Consider the following 17288-nt stretch of genomic DNA (forward strand, 5'->3'; position numbering starts at 1 on the left):
CCACACCTAAGCCTTTCTGGTGCAGCTTCAACACAAGAATTAAGGCTGTTCAAGTTAGTGATAGAATTTACGCCTTTCATTTTCATCATGCTCTGACTTGACCGTGATGCTGTATTTGTTCATGGTTTCTTCCTTTCCTGTAGTACCAAGATGTATGCAATCCAAACCCTTGCAAGCACAACAGCTACTGTTGCCAGATTGGTGTTCCAAACTGCCCGCCCTTGTTGCCGGGGCAACGGCAGTGCTTCTGCGTGGACGGTTACAGCGGCGACATGTGCGAGATTGAGATTGATGCCTGCATAGCGTCCAGCATTCCCCCTTGCTCCAACAACGGCCAGTGCATAGACCTGCAGCAGGGCTATCGCTGCGTCTGCCAGACGGGCTTCACTGGTACCCGCTGCGAGAACGACATCCCCTGCACGCCAGATCCCTGCGTGAATGGCGCCTGCCAAATCATTGGCACTGGATACCAGTGCGTGTGTGAACCTGGCTGGACTGGGCTGAACTGCGACGTCCAAGTTACGCCGTGTGACAGTCGACCTTGCATCAATGGAGGGCAGTGCTCGTACGCTGGCGACCAGTATACCTGTAACTGTGGAGTGATGTACACAGGCCTTAACTGTGAAACACGAATCACTCCGTGCGATAGCAATCCATGCCTGAATGGGGGTCTGTGCCGTGTTGAAAATGATGTCGCATACCAGTGCCTCTGCCTGCCAAATTACAGAGGAAGCAGATGTGAGACAGAAGTACGTCCGTGCGACAGCACTCCATGTCTCAATAACGGCACCTGCCAAAATCAGGGGCTCTCCTATTTGTGCACCTGCCCGAGCAGTTTCACCGGCGTGAACTGTGAGCGTCGGGTCCTGCCCTGTGACGTGCAGCCCTGCATCCAGGGAACCTGTGTCAACATGGGCGACAGCTACCGGTGCTACTGCCCAGATGGCATCACGGGCCAGTTCTGCGAGAGCACAGTCCCACCGCCGCAGCCCTGCGACTCGAGTCCCTGTCTGAACGGCCAGTGCCAGAACGTCGGGGACACATTTGCCTGCCTCTGCGAGGGCGGCTTTACAGGTCAGAATTGTGAAAGCACTCTGCCACCGCCCCTGCCGTGTGATTCTAATCCTTGCTCTAACGGCGGCCGATGCATGAACCAGGCCGATTCGTATTCATGCGTCTGTAGTGATAGCTTTACAGGCCAGAACTGTGAAAGCACCGTCCCCACACCCCTGCCCTGCGACTCCAACCCATGCTTTAATGGTCAGTGCACAAACACCAACGATTCGTACGTTTGTGTTTGTGGCAGTAATTTCACCGGCCAGAATTGTGAGAGCACAGTTGCCCCGCCCCTGCCCTGTGCTTCAAATCCCTGCTCTAATGGCCAGTGTGTCAATAACGCCGACACGTTTTCTTGCGTCTGTGATGAAAACTTCACTGGCCAAAACTGCGAGACCACTATCCCTCCCCTGCTACCGTGCAGTTCCAATCCTTGCCTTTCTGGCCAATGTGTCGATAATGGCGATTCATACGTTTGTAATTGTGATGAAAACTTCACCGGCCAAAACTGCGACAGTACCGTTTTGCCGCCCTTTCCCTGTGCGTCGAACCCTTGCATTAATGGCCGTTGTTTTGATGACGCCAATACGTACGTGTGCATCTGTGACGGGGGTTTCACAGGCCCAAACTGCCAAAGCACAGTGCCACCACCGACGCCTTGTGATTCAAATCCTTGCATTAATGGACAGTGTGTTAATGGTGTCAATTCTTACACCTGTAATTGCAGTGAAAGCTTTACCGGCCAAAATTGTGAAACAACGATTCCCCCACCGTTACCATGTGACTCAAATCCATGTGTCCGTGGCCAGTGTTCAAATGAGGGTGACTCTTACTCTTGCGTCTGTGACGGCAACTTTACCGGCCAGAACTGTGAAAGTACTATCCCGCCACCCCTACCCTGTGACTCAAATCCCTGTGTGGCTGGCCAGTGTATGGACAACGGTGATTCATATACCTGTGTGTGTAACCAAAATTTTACCGGCCAGAATTGTGAGAGTACTATCCCGCCGCCCCTACCCTGTGACTCAAATCCCTGTGTGGCTGGCCAGTGTATGGATAACGGTGATTCATATACCTGTGTGTGTAACCAAAATTTTACCGGCCAGAATTGTGAGACTACCATCCCGCCGCCCCTACCCTGTGACTCAAATCCCTGTGTTGCTGGCCAGTGTACGGACAACGGTGATTCATATACCTGTGTGTGTAACCAAAATTTTACCGGCCAGAATTGTGAGAGTATTATCCGGCCGCCCCTACCCTGTGACTCAAATCCCTGTGTGGCTGGCCAGTGCTTAAATAATGGGGACTCCTACATATGCCGCTGTGACCAGAACTTCACAGGCCAAAATTGTGAAACAACAATTCCCCCACCGTTACCGTGCGACTCAAATCCATGTGTCCGTGGCCAGTGTTTAAACGAGGGCGATTCTTACACATGCGTCTGCGACGGCAACTTTACCGGCCCAAACTGTGAGAGTACTATCCCGCCACCCCTACCCTGCGACTCAAATCCCTGTGTGGCTGGCCAGTGTATGGACAACGGTGATTCATATACCTGTGTGTGTAACCAAAATTTTACCGGCCAGAATTGTGAGACTACCATCCCGCCGCCCCTACCCTGTGACTCGAATCCCTGTGTTGCTGGCCAGTGTATGAACAACGGTGATACATACACCTGCATCTGTGGCAGCAACTTCACCGGCCAGAACTGTGAAACCACTGTCCCCCCACCCTCACCTTGTGACTCGAGTCCTTGCTTTGCCGGCCAGTGCATGACTAGTGGTCAATCGTACATCTGCCAGTGTGACCAGAACTTTACTGGCCAAAACTGTGAGAGCACTATACCGCCACTCCTCCCTTGTGACTCTAGTCCTTGTGTTTCTGGCCAGTGTAGGAATGACGGTGATTCATACACTTGCCTTTGTGATGCCGACTTCACTGGTCAAAACTGCGAGACAACCATTCGGCCCCCTCTGCCATGTGACTCCAGTCCGTGCATTAATGGCCGGTGCTTCGACAATGCAGACGCTTACCTGTGCGTCTGTAATGAGAATTTTACAGGCCAGAATTGTGAGAGCCCCATCCGGCCTCCGCTACCGTGTGAATCAAATCCTTGCACAAATGGCCGGTGTTTTGATAACGCCGATACCTATCTTTGCATCTGCAACGACAACTACACAGGCCAGAACTGCGAGAGTACCATTCGCCCTCCCCAGCCCTGCGATTCCAGCCCCTGCCCTAATGGCCATTGTGTGAACTCTGGCAATTCCTACACGTGTGTGTGCAACGACAATTTCACCGGCCAGAACTGCGAAACGACGATCCCGCCGCCCTCGCCCTGCAGCTCCAACCCCTGCTCCAATAACGGCCAATGCATGAACCAGTCTGGTGCTTTCGTGTGTATCTGTTCTGATGGGTATACAGGTGTGTTGAATGTGTTACATGTTGTGCTGTCTTACCCTTTGCCCACTCTCATGAGAGCAAAAATGTTTCTGCTTAGAGTGTATGCCGTGTACCAGTTTAATTAATAGCCTTGTATGTTTGATGACTTTTCAGTAGGTGACCTGTTTTAGGTTAGCAGATTATTTTTATTGCTTAGCACACTTCTGTGCCTGGCTGCTTTATGAAAGGTCCATGTTGTTGATACATGCACCCTTTAATCATTGATACTGCCCAACACTGCCAAGGAATGTGTGTGGTTCAGTAACAGTCCGGGCAGTCTAGTGAATTAGCCTGGTTTCCATATTCATGTAAGAAACACAGAGAGCAATACAATCAAGACTCAACTTTGCCAACTATCTGCGTCGAGTAGCCACGGTATCCCCATATAAACACACCTACTGACATGACTGGCATGTTACAATGTCCCTCTCGCTTTGCCCATTTTCTCCTTAATGCTTAAATATTACACCCCAGTAATCAACTAAATAGCTGACTGTCAGTGAAATGCATGAAACTGGAGTTGAGGTTTGGCATCATGAGGCGGTACAGTCAAACTAAAAGTGCATTTTCCACAGAAAATCACAGAGTTTTGGACGCCATTTTGTTTCAATTTTTCGCTGGAATGGTGTCATGCACCATCTCCTCTGTTCATGTCTGCGTCTTCACGTCTTGTGTTCCGTCTGCATTACAAACAACCATATGGAAACCAGGCATTAAAGGGTTTAACTTGCAGCTTACCTTGGTCTTCCTTGCTCTGCAGTTTGTTAGTTTGTAACTTTATGAAGATAGGATAAAGGGAGAGTTTGATCATGAAATAAAACTGTTTATTCACAACGTTGATATTTTTAGAGGAAATTTTAATTTCTCTAGCCTGCAGAAAAACATCTTGCGTGACAATGAGTGTTAGCTTTTGAATGTATTAATTATTTGCATGAATCCTACACACTGCATACTAATATCGATAATCTCTTTACTTTTCCAAAACTCACAAGGGCCTCAGTTATTTAATTGGTTATAGATTAATCATCAGTAGCCTAGGTGGTCTTCTCTCCTTGATTTCCTGGTAGTGAAAAGAGGATTTTAGAAATGAAAGACTCAAGCTACTGTTAAGTTGTCACCCCTTCTTGATAAACAGACCTGTGCTCTTGCTCATTGTTTCAGTGTGTGGTAGTTGAGTGTTCCCATTTTTTGTGTGAATTGGAAACCAGGTCAGACTTGTGAGTCGCTCATTCAGCCCTGCTCTAGCAATCCGTGTCAAAATGGCCAGTGTTTCAACATGGAAAATGCCTACCGGTGTGTCTGCGACGCCGGCTACACTGGTGACAACTGCGATGTGATCCTGCTGCTTCCGTGCTCCAGCAATCCTTGCCAGAACGGCCAATGCTCCAACCTGGCGAATGGGTACCGGTGCGTCTGCGAGGCTGGCTACACGGGCAACAACTGTGACACGGCTCTGCTGATGCCTTGCTCCAGCAATCCTTGCCAGAACGGCCAGTGTGTCAACCTGCTGAATGCGTACCAATGCAACTGCCCGACGGGCTACACCGGAGTGAACTGTGAGATCCCCCCTCCTATTCCCTGTGCCAGCAACCCCTGCCTGAACGGGGAGTGTTCTGAGCAGGGCAGTGCCTACGTCTGCCAGTGCTTCAATGGCTACCGAGGGGTCAACTGTGACATTCCGCCACCCTCCCCTTGCGTAAGTAACCCTTGTTTCAATAACGGCGTGTGCGTGGACGGAAACAACACATACACCTGTCAGTGCGTGGGCGGCTACAGCGGAGATAAATGCCAAATCCCCCCACTGGGACCCTGCATCAGCAACCCTTGCCTCAATAATGGCGTCTGCGTGGATGGAAATAATGCGTATACCTGCAGCTGTGTGGGCGGCTACAGCGGAGATAACTGCCAAAACCCCCCACCAACGCCCTGTAGTAGCAACCCTTGTGTCAATGGTCGATGCGAGGATTCAGGCTCCGGCTACACCTGTCAGTGTAGCGAGGGCTTCAGCGGGATGAACTGTGAATCCACTGTAGCTCCGCCCCTCCCCTGCGACAGCAGCCCCTGTCTGAACGGCGGGAACTGCTCAAATGCAGGAAATGGCTTTGCCTGTCAGTGCCCTGCCAACTTTGTTGGTGACCGGTGAGTTGATCCGTGTGATTCATTTATGAGGAACAATTATAAAACGAGTTGCTAGAATTCAAGACAAGTCAATCATGAGTCCATCCAGTCTTATTAGCCAACTCACAGGCTCCTCAAAATGAACTGTGATAAAGGCCTTCCTGTTTCATTGACCGTGTCTTTGTTTATACTTGAGAAGTGAATTGTGATGGACAGGTAATTGACTCGTAAATCCTGACTTCCTTGGGTTATGACTAACCAGGCTTATATTTAATGCACTTTGTTATGTGTGAAGTAACCCGTGTACTTTCACTGACCTGATTTAAATGTCAGAAGACTGATTACAAGTAAACTTTTCTAAAAAATATTTCCTTTTTTTTTCTTTTGCCATCAAATGTCGTGCCCTGCCTTAGATGCGAGACTCCAGTGGGTAATCCCTGCGCCAGTCGACCCTGCCTCAACAACGGCTTGTGCGAGGTGGCCCAGGCTGACTTTTATCGTTGCCAGTGCCAGGGTGGATTCATTGGGGATAGGTGCCAGGACGAGGTTACAACCTGCGGACCGGACGTCTGCTGGAATGGAGGCACATGCTTCGAGGATTTCATTGGTAGGGCTACACACTTCACGCCGTCACTCTTCATTTGGAAGTGAAATCTTAGGATTCTTAGGAATCTTAGCCACAGTGAGGGAAATGCCACTCTAGGTTAAACCCTCCAAAAAAATCAGACATCAGATCTGATTCTGTGGTCACACAAATCTAAATTTTACCAAAATGTGCATATTATGTTTACAGAGGCCCTCTGGTGTTTTGTTTTCTGTACCACTGATGTTGTTATGCATGAATGACACGATGCTTGTATATTCAGAGAGGATCAACGGGCATATCATTGCTTCATGGCTAAGGGTTATTCAGCCATAAAGCAAAGAAAGCTGGGTTGGAATGTGGGCCATGTGCTCAACCAGTGCAACACTTATAAATGCAGTGAAGGGCAATGTGTACACACGTGCTTGTTGCACATAAAATGCAGACATTCTTTGTTCTGTGGTCAAGAAAACTTTTGGACAGTGTGCCACCGTCATTACTACTTCGAGCTCAATTTTTGATGGTGATTTCTTGAGCAGTTCTGCTCCCTTGCCACCAATAACCCTGACCCCCAAATGACGCTGAAGCCATTTTTCAGAGTGGGGAAAACACTGTGTGGACATGTGCGTGTCCACACAGTGTCTTGTAATCCTACATTATGTGGACTTTTCGCCGAGTTCCACACCGTGTATGTCACGCTAGTGCACCCTAACTTATGCCAACCCTGCCATCGTTTGGCTTTGTATTCCAGGTCCTTTCTGTTTCTGTCCAGAGGGATTCACTGGTCTGTGGTGCCAACTGACTCCTGGGGTGTGCTTCCCGGACAATCCTTGTGAAAATGGTGGAATATGTTGGAACCAGGATGGACAAGTAAGGACAGGCAATGATTTGAAAAAATTTTCGCAACAGAGGTTTCACATGGACACCATTTTCATCTTGTTCCATGAATCTACCTTATTCATTGTAATGTGTTAAAACGGATGGTACCTGACTATACTGGGTTCCTAACATCACTTTGCTGGCCGGTCTGAGTTGGACATAGGCGCAGGTACTGCTGTATGTTGGTGTAAGGGCAAAACCCATAATTGAAATAAATATCTCCCTGGTGCAAATTACATCTTGATTTAGTTTGTGGTACCCACTGCTACACCTGACTCAGTCCGGCCAGCCAACCCTGGCAGGCTCAGTGGTCAAGTGGTTAAGACATCTGCACTAGAAAGCAGGAGGTCATGGGTTCAAGTCCCACCTGAATAAGCTTGTGAAGTTTTTCACAAGCTCTCACACAAGCACTGAGTATACAGTGCCATGAATAAACGTCAATGTAGGAGCAAAACCTGTCGATTGCATTTCGTTCCTTCATATTCTGCGTGACTCCTTTGTGAAAGACCATGGTGGCCACACCGTGATAAAATTGTATTTCTCCACCAGGTTTACTGTGACTGCAAGAGTGGATTTAGTGGGGCAATCTGCAATGAGGCCGTACAGGGATGTGACCCTGATCCATGTATCAATGGAGACTGCATTGAAGACAGCAGGGGAAACTTCCAATGCAGGTAAAAAAACAGAGTTCAAAGAAAGCTTTCACAGTTTGTTTTTCAAACCACAGATATGTGGCCACCTCTTGCAAGAAGGTTACCTGAGTTGCTAACGTCCGTACAATTGGCTTGTTCACTTTCAGGTGTTCCCCGGGCTTCACTGGCAGCCGGTGCGAAGTTGTCGACCCCTGCACCTCGCGGCCATGTCGTAATGGCGCGACATGCCGCTCCACCAGCACCGCCTTCACCTGCGACTGCCGGGTAGGGTTCACAGGGGTTACCTGTGAGATGGTCGGTCCAGCCTGTGTTAGCCAGCCCTGCCAGAATGGCGCTCAGTGTATGCCAAACAGCGACGGCTCGTTCTCATGCTTCTGCGTACCTGGTGAGTTGTTTGAATGATGATGTAAAAGATGAAAAGGCATTCTAAATTTCGTCGGGTTCACCACGAAGTGACGTACCGCCCATAGACTTTGCGCACGTGATACGTCACTTCGTGGTGTGGCAACTATCCATGATACGTCACCTCGTGGTGAAACTGATGATTTGATCTTGTTCATTCAGTGACTAGGAGAAATCATTTTGTGATAGTATTTGCCAAAAATGGTTTGTTTTACTACCTGTCACATGTGCTCAGTTCTTATTGTGTTATAATTGGTTTTGACAGGATTTGTGGGTGAGCGATGTGAAATCAATATCAATGAATGCCTGAACAATAGTTGTCAGAACGGAGCCATGTGTGTTGACGGGATTAATGGATACACGTAAGTCTGAGTTCTTCAGTTATTCAAAGGTTATGCAGAGGAAGGTCTTGCCTCTGAATTATGTGTACTCACGAGCAGAGTTCCACTTGTTTGAGCATTGACCTCGGTATTGGCATTCTTCAGGAATCCTAGTTTCAGTAATACAAACAAAATGGAATTATAAACTAAAAGGAAATATGAAGTAACATCACCCTCCATAAAAACCTTGCTTTTCATGAGCTGGTTTGGTGCCTTTGTTTCCATGAAAAGTATTTTTTGTATTTTCATTTGGGTTCAAGTTTTTCCAAAGGAGACTTAAAGTACAGGAAAGCAAAGACTAATATCAGACAAGAAAACTGATCTTATTGCAAGTGAGGATCAATCTTGCTGAGCTCATTGATAAACTGGGAACTTGATCCTTTGTTTTTTGCATCATAATTGACTAATGGATTGTTTGTGTGTTGTTGAGGCCATATGTATCAAATTGTTGTCAAAGAAAAGTTTGGAAGAGTTAATTTTGAGAAAAGGGGTGTTGAACGTCATTGGTCATTTTTTCTTCACCCCTCTGTAGTTGCGAATGCACTGTAGGATACAGTGGAACCCACTGTGAAAACAGGGACAATTGTGCCAACTCCCCGTGTCTGAATGGAGCGGTCTGCCAGAACACTCCCAATCCCTCCTATGGAACGGCCTACACCTGTGCCTGTCCAATCAACTATGTCGGGGCCAACTGTGAGAGCCGTGACTTCTGTGCTGCTTCGCCCTGCCCGACCAATGTGACCTGTCTGAATGTTGCAGGATCGTTCCTCTGCGATTATTGCAGGGGTAGGTATTAAAGGAGGGATATGTGATGGCAAAGAGCTTGGGATTCAGTTTGTGGAATAGATAACGGACTATTCAAGAATGTTCAAATCTTCTGAACTGAAAATCTGTCATGTGAAACAAAATAATGTCTTATAAACATTGTCAAAACTAGAGTGATATGATGTGGGACTTTCTGTAAATTTTTGTATCGGCGATACACAGGTGTGTCTGAAATTGAACTAAAACGCTGCACCTATGGTAGTTTTCTGGATTCGTGACTTTTTAGGCTGGTCACTGTCACTGCATGGACCGTGCATGCTTACATAACGTGATATCGGTTCATTGTACTGTGAGAGTGTTTTCCATGATTGATTTGAGGAACCTCCAGTGCAAAAATGTTGGATGCTAAATGTGGAGTTGTTTTATTTCTTGCCCGAAGGCAATCCATGCCAGAACGGTGCAACGTGTGCCAACGATGTGTCATCCGTCGTAGGGTTCACCTGCACATGTGCCAACGGATTCAGCGGTATCCTGTGTGGCGCCAACATTGACGAGTGCGCCAATATGCCCTGCCTGCACAGTGGACTATGCACGGACATGGTAAGTCCGGACACAACACAGGAAACCATTGATGCGGTTCAGGTAATTGTACATTATTTACTTTACCATAGAGGACAGTACAACAAAGGGAACAAAAGATGTTTCCTTGTCCTTGGCCAATTGTCCTCGGTGGTAAGTGCCTGTACTGAGACTATGATAGGGTAATGTATTGCAGGATTAGTAAGAAACACATTGCTTTTTCCTCAGTGGTATTGTGACGCTCAACTATGCGTACATGTGAAAAATTGGGATTCATACCAAGACGTTGAGTTGTTGTCCAAACACATGGTATTTACAACTTAGGATGTGAGATAAGCAAAATTTTGCGTCTGATGCAGAAAATGTACTCTTTGTAATGAAATGTTGGCAAAAGAATATATCTGAGGTATGTTAAAGCATGCCGCGGGAACCAGTCTGTCAACTTCCAACACCTCAGGGAGCTGAACTTGACTATCCATCTTCAATCCTTGTTTCTAATATTCATCCTGACATATAGATCATATACATATTTTGATGTACAGGTGAATGGGTTCAGCTGCACCTGCCCGTCACCTTACTACGGAATGAGATGTGAGAGCAGCATCTGTGACACTGTTCAGTGTGGGGCAGGGGCACCCTGTCATCCTGTCTCTTTCACTGAGTATGTGTGTCTGTGTCCATTTGGCACCACCGGGGATCTGTGTGCTGAGAGTAAGAATTCTTGTCTCTCTTTTTTTTTTAACGTGACTGCGATTGTAAAATGTCAATAAATTCTACTTAACCTTCGATTCATTAAAAAAATTTATTTGAATGTTTTTTAGTGAAAATGAAATCCACATTAACGAGTGAGATTGTATAATTGTTTCTGTGAATGCGAAAATCTGTGAAGGGATAATTTTGAAAAATTGCAAATGTTGTAAATAGCCACCATCTAAAAACCTGCTTTTTCCTGGTGTTTTGGTTCAATTTGCAATTGTCAAGTAATTGTTGTTCATTTTGTAACTACAAGGGAACCCACTGGCCTCAAATAATACAATTATTGAAATGCCAGATGAGTTTATAAAAAAGAGAAACCAATATAGCTATGGTTCTTTTTCATTTCCCAGGCACATCCATCACTGTGCCATCGTTCGGACTGTCCAGCCACATTCAGTACAATCACACATTTAGCAGCCCTTTGACATTAGCAGTGTCAGCTAGATCGGCGAGTGCTGACGGCATGGTGCTCTACGCAGTGCCCATGTTTGAAGGAGGTAGGTTGATAATACATTTGACAAATTTGATCACTTGGGCTTGATACTGACTTGATCACTGTCACATGATTTTTGACGGTCAAGTGTTCAATTTACTCTCCTATAACATTCTCAACATTCTTGCGTACATGAAATTGCCGATAGAAATTATACACAAATTCAAAAATGCGTGTGCCTCCACGAACACGGTAAACTTCCTGAAATGTCTTTGCCTGTCATATTACGTCATGTGAAAAACCTCCTTTGGACAGTCATTGTGTGTCCAGGGTGTAGATATATCCCTCTATGTTCTACACGTCTAAAAATTCCTGTTTTTTCACAATTCTGTACTGGGACTAAGCTTGGTTGAGTAATGGGCTCAAAATGTAAAACTCTGTTTGTGCACATTCAGCTGAAAATTGGTCACATGTGCTACATGCCTTTTGCACACGGGGTGTGACCTGGATGGGCAATGACTGAGTACCTGTGTAATATGCCATACCTGGTTCTTGTGGGTTGAACTAGAGGTGACGCGGGGCATGTAAAATTGTACCATTACGCATGAACAACTTGGAACCTCGCGGATGCCTACGTGCATGTGTGATCTCGTAAACTTGGCGTAGTAGAATAGGCCTGACACCTCTAGCTTAACTATGATCTTTATGGTTGGACACAATGCAGCTGATGGCGCCCTCTGTATTGTGTAGTCAGAACCCATTAGAAAAAGGTTGAAATCCATTTCAAACTAAAATCAGATGAATATCAAAGTTTCTGGGTTTTTGTTTATCCTCCTTCAGTTGGCTACATTGCTGTCATTTTTGCCGGTGGCCGAGTGACACTGAGTGTTCAGGACATAACTGGTTCCCAGCCTGCAGTTACCAGCCTTCAGGCCACATATGCTGACAATTCATTCCATGTGATTGAGGTGCGACAGCTCGCTGGTACTCTGCAGTTGGTCGTTGACGGGACCGATGCATCTGCCATCCCCTTCTCTGGAACTCTCTTCACTGGCTCCAGCCGTGTATTCATCGGTGGTGTCCCTCTTGTAGGTTGCTGCTAATTATCTCCTTTGCCATTTCCTAGTTTTAGGTTAAAGCAAAGAGAATATTTACTTTAGAATCGAAATTACCGACTAAAACGTCCTGCAGTGTGCATTACTTCAGACTGGTTCCCGGCTTAGACCTGCTTCATCACAAAAATCATCAAGCAGTATTTTCCCCATTTGAGGTTCAAGAAAATTAGCCCCATTTTCAGAGCAGAGGAATTTGAGAGAAGTAAATCTGATTGTACATTGATTACCATGATCAATGCAGTGACCTGCATGGCAGATTTTGAAGTCCTTTTTTTTGTTTGTGTGTGGTTTTTAAACTTGACTAGCCGAATTGGTCTCGTTTCATGATTTGGCCATGAGATTGTTTAAGCACAGAAGCCAAGTTAATAGGTGATTCTATTGGGATTTGAACCTGGAACACCAGAAAAATTCCACCACAGTTCCTCTGATAGAGCTGCCTTTGTTTTCTACGCCAACTGGAGTTGCACTTTTGTTGAATTTTTTTCCCAGGAAATTGCCCCACCTCCTGTCATCACAGCCAGGAATCTCAATGGCTGTGTGCGGGATCTACAGCTGGGATCTGCTCCTGTTGATCTGACAGGTGCTTTCGTGGAATCGGCAAACGTCGACAACTGCTTCATTGCCATGTGTGACAGCATTGATTGCAATGGCAGGGGGAATTGTACCGAGCTGGTAAGGATATTGAAAACATTGATATAAATAACAAATACAAGGACAGCGGCAGGGACTTTATAATGACAGCTGTGTAAGATACGTCATTAAATATTAATTAAACTTTTATTTTGGACATCTGGTTGGACAATGTTACGAACTGACATGAATTGAAACAGGATGTTACCTTTCCAATTTAAAAATCTAATTAAAACCATAAAGGCATGACAGAAAACAAAAACTAGATTATAAAAAGCAAAACAATGATTATCTTGCTCTGTACGGAGAAGTTATATTCAGCAACATGCAACAGCTTTTTTATCCAGATTGCCAGACAAATGTACCTCTTGCTCTTTGGATGAAACACATGCAGTCTTCTAGGAGTTTATAGAGGCATCTTTGTTGTCATTGTTTTCAGGGGGGGAGTGACTATACTTGCAGCTGTGTTGTTGGTTTCACCGGTAAGGACTGCCAGGTACCGGTATGCCACAACAGCGCATGCCAACACGGTGGAACCTGTGTTGTGCAGCAAGGTGGCACAGTGTGCAGATGTCCCCTGGGATACGCCGGACCAGCCTGTGAAACTGGTGAGATTGAGCAAATCGCTTGAAACTATCCCCCAAAAGGATTCCAGTGCGCATTGTTTATTTTGTAACTTAGACGTTCTGCTTCTCCCCTCCTGTTGTTGCATCCTGCACCTTGAGACTTAAGAAATAGAGTCCCTGGCATGTGAAATTTGGACTTCTGTTAAAAAATAGACCTGTTGACTTCAATGCGTTTGACTGATTGCTTGGAAAGATGTACGTTTCAAGAAGCATGCAAACTGACATACTGGCTCTTGGATCTAAGTCGCTCACTTTACAAGTAAAGCTGTGGACTGTATAAATTGGGGTTCTGTGTATTTCAAAACGAAAAGATTTCAGACTGTTTTTGTCAATAACAAAGTTTTATTTTGGTCTTTATTTAGCTGTACGCTTTAACATTCCACAATTTGGCAACATGTCCTACATCAAGTATGCGCTACCAGCCAGCCAACCTGTCATTGATAGCCTGTCAATCAACATGGAGTTCAGGGCTGAGGAACTAGATGGTCTCTTATTGTATGGAACCCAGGCTAACATCATGGGGGACTTCTTCTCACTGTCACTCACCGGTGGCCGCTTGGAGTTTGAGTACAACCTTGGTGAGTTAGTCTGGGGTTGGTTGGTTTGGGTTGTTGGGATTAAGTTGAGTTGTTGGGGATGAGTTAGGATGACCTAGGTGAGTTTTGTTAGATGGGTTAGACTAGTTTTATTTGGGGAATCGTTGGCTGTGTGGGCTGATCTTTGGGAGGGTTTAGCTGGGTTTGTTGGAAGGTATGGGTTGACTATCCAGTTTAATGGAATACCGTCACCTTGCTCCTTTAGGCATAGACACGGCGAGACTGGTCAGCAGTCCAGTGACTCTCAACACCTGGGTCACTGTGACCATTCAGAGGAATGGAAAGTCCAGCCAGATGACCATCACTGGCCAAAGGTGGGTCCTGTTCCCAATACATTTCTTTGTCTTATTTGTCTTTGTCTCAAGGTTTAGGATGACTTGACGTCTTTCCTCAATAGACATGCCTGTTTGGAGTAATATTTGTGTATCTTTGTCTCTGTGTTATCAATTCATAGTCCTGTGACCGGTACATCAAGCGGTCTCCTGTCATCACTCAATGTGCTACCTGAGGTGTTTGTTGGAGGAATGGATGACCTGACCCCTGCAATGTTAAGGTCAGGGGTCAGTGTAGGGTTCACAGGGTGTATCCTGTCTCTCTCTATACAAGGATTTTCTTACAGGTATAGTGTCTTTCTTGTCCTATTTGAAACGGATTGATCTGAAATACAGATAGTGTAGGCAGGAATGTGGCTGTTGTCTTTTAACAGTAAGTTTATATGATGTTATGATAATTCTTCAAAGCAAGAAATGTGACCTAACAAGATGAATCTTATATTGCCAGAACATCTAAGGGATCACGCTGGTAAACATTGTTGATACCTTTGGGGCAGAGAGGTGATAATCATTAGGCTTTAAATTACCTACTTAAGTGAAAATATTTTGTTCATCTGGATGGTGTAAGTTTAAATAATGGACTCATCTTCCGTGGAAAAGCCATTGTTAAATTTACTTTTATAATTTTCATCCTTTTCATTTGAATGTTACATTCTCTTCTTTTGCTGCTTCAAGTTTCAACCAATCGGAAGCCCTGAGTGGAGCCGATGTGGCACAGTGTGATGAGGACCTCTGTGAGGCTCTACCCTGCTTGAATGGGGCTCAGTGCCTCCCTGCTCCAGGTTCCTATGCCTGCCGCTGCCCCGCCGGTTTCCACGGTGTCCACTGTGAGCTGTCCCATGACGGCTGCTACCAGAACACCCAGTGTGCCGAGGGCTCCAGCTGCCTGGCCGTGGCGGGCAATGGTTTCCGCTGCCAGTGCTTGTTCAACCAGACTGGGGAGTTTTGCAGGGAGGAACAAGGTAGGTGTTTTGTGGTTGACAGACTCGAGAGATTTATTCCTTATTTCTCAAAAACTTCGGTGGGTAGAAGCTGGTCTTCATTTGGACATTGTTTAGAAAAAAAGGAGCATATTTATCACAAAATAAGAAAATAAGAAATTTATAAAAGTAAGCATAAAGCACAAGGAAATAACTGCAAAAATTACTTTGTGGCCTCTCGAAAACCAATTTACTGAAAACAGGCAAAGTTTGGAAAGAGAAAAAATTAAACTTAATAATTAAAAGTAAATAAACTAACCTTTCAAATAATAGGTACCAATTGGCGTAAGTACATATATATGGAATTGGAGAAACTCTCTTTACATTAACCACTTCCAGGTGATTTGAAAAATGCAGTGCACATAATCAGGACTTTTCCAAGATTTCCAGTTTTCAAAATTCTTTGAAAATTAATCATTTCAATTAATGGACGTTTACACTCACGTGAATTACTGTCTGGTGGCCACTCTAGTCTGACACACAAAATCTATTGACGCCCGAGAATTTCAGCCAGGCCTGCAGCCTTGTAAAAAGAGCCCAGATTGTGCAGTGTTATATAACTTTCTTCTGTTCACGAACCTGGCACAGTGCGCTGCTGACCTCTTTTCAATGGGGGACAGCGTGCAGCGGTGCTGTGTGGCTCATCGCTGTGGTGGTGGAGCACTTTTGTCCCGGTGGTAATCCGCTCGCTCTAAATGTCCCAAACTGTGGTATACTGTTTCAAAACAAGGCTGGATTATCTCCACTATTGAGAGTGAAAAATGTCGGTAATGCCCAGCAGCCTGGTCTTTTGTTCCGAGTACGGTCTTTTGTTACAAGGGCCTGTTCCCTTTGTTCCATTTCGGGTTCCCCGGCTCCATGTATGAAGCCTACGTGCTCGAAAACGGGTCCCCCGACAGCAAGTGGTTAAAACTCATGATGTGGTAGCAGAAAGATTATGATTTAGGTAAAATATCAACTCTTTCCAGAGGCACATTGAAACTTCTCAGCCCGTCTGAGTTTGTGTTGTTTATTCTCCCGTCCACACCAGATCTTGTCAACCTGAGTCCCAGTTTCAATGGCTCCTCCCACCTGACATTTGACCCCGTGATAGCAGCCAGCCAGCAGACGAGCATCAGTCTGACGTTCCGCCCGTTGGCCAACGACGGTCTCTTGATCTACATGGGTGAGAGCCAGCCCACTGGAGACTTCCTGGCCCTTGGCATGCTGGGAGGTGTGGTGCAACTCAGATACAACCTGGGTGAGTATTTTCATGGTTAATCGGCACACAAATTTCTGGAGGCAAAGCATTTGTCCATTTCCTGGTGGAACTCTTTCCAAGGTCATTTGAGAGCAGCGCTCATGACAATGCACCAGAGCTACATATATAAAGAGTGGCACTAACTTAAGATCTTGGAACCAAAATGGCTGCTCATTGTGTGTTCCATACAGCATACAGCTATTGTGTGCTAATTTTCCTTGTGCACTGATGCAAAGTCCATCATTTTGGTTCCAATTTTGGTTCCAATAATTGAAACACTCATGTCGCAACTCTCTCCATAAACAGCTCTGTTCAGAGCGTGTTAAGTTCATGTAAATCAATGTATGGCCACATGCTGATAAGGCTTACTTCATGCATATGCATTTAGATTCTCGGATGCCTTGTGAGCATGTGCTATTGAGATACCTAACTGGCGCATTTAATTTTTCTCCACATTCCACAGGCGTCAGCACTGCCATCCTCGGTAGTCAGTCCGTTGCTCTAGATCAATGGCACACTGTCTCCCTGCAGCGCAACGGTCACTCGGCCGACCTGTACGTGGACGACCAAGCGGCCACCTACCAGGGCAGTGGTCTGACGGGGCTGACCCTCACCGGTCCACTGTACATTGGCGGTGCTCCGGACTACGGCCTGTTGCACACGGACGCAGGTTTCTTCACGGGATTCCAAGGGTGCATACAAGACCTGCAGGTCAGAACCCAG

The 17288-nt window shown here is 45.9% G+C and overlaps 1 protein-coding gene across 7 annotated transcripts in view; it reads left to right on the forward strand.

Annotated features, from left to right (window-relative positions):
* LOC110988459 (uncharacterized) overlaps positions 1–17288 on the forward strand; it is a 56623-nt gene that overhangs the window by 31713 nt on the left and 7622 nt on the right. For 6 of the 7 annotated variants that reach the window (XM_087143924.1, XM_022251959.2, XM_087143926.1 and 3 more), the window contains 20 exons: positions 144–3480; positions 4707–5637; positions 6030–6223; positions 6951–7069; positions 7628–7752; positions 7878–8116; positions 8399–8495; positions 9046–9299; positions 9718–9878; positions 10400–10568; positions 10964–11110; positions 11887–12134; positions 12651–12833; positions 13231–13399; positions 13780–13995; positions 14219–14327; positions 14468–14632; positions 15021–15307; positions 16356–16565; positions 17029–17276. In XM_087143924.1, coding sequence (XP_087000050.1) covers positions 144–3480; positions 4707–5637; positions 6030–6223; positions 6951–7069; positions 7628–7752; positions 7878–8116; positions 8399–8495; positions 9046–9299; positions 9718–9878; positions 10400–10568; positions 10964–11110; positions 11887–12134; positions 12651–12833; positions 13231–13399; positions 13780–13995; positions 14219–14327; positions 14468–14632; positions 15021–15307; positions 16356–16565; positions 17029–17276 — 7608 coding nt within the window. The remainder of the gene's footprint in view (positions 1–143; positions 3481–4706; positions 5638–6029; positions 6224–6950; positions 7070–7627; positions 7753–7877; positions 8117–8398; positions 8496–9045; positions 9300–9717; positions 9879–10399; positions 10569–10963; positions 11111–11886; positions 12135–12650; positions 12834–13230; positions 13400–13779; positions 13996–14218; positions 14328–14467; positions 14633–15020; positions 15308–16355; positions 16566–17028; positions 17277–17288) is intronic. The other variant, XM_087143927.1, reaches the window with a different exon arrangement.

Source organism: Acanthaster planci, linkage group LG12 (genome assembly GCF_054643075.1).
Source record: "Acanthaster planci isolate LZ-2023a linkage group LG12, COTS_SCS, whole genome shotgun sequence".
Taxonomy (NCBI): Eukaryota; Metazoa; Echinodermata; class Asteroidea; order Valvatida; family Acanthasteridae; genus Acanthaster; species Acanthaster planci.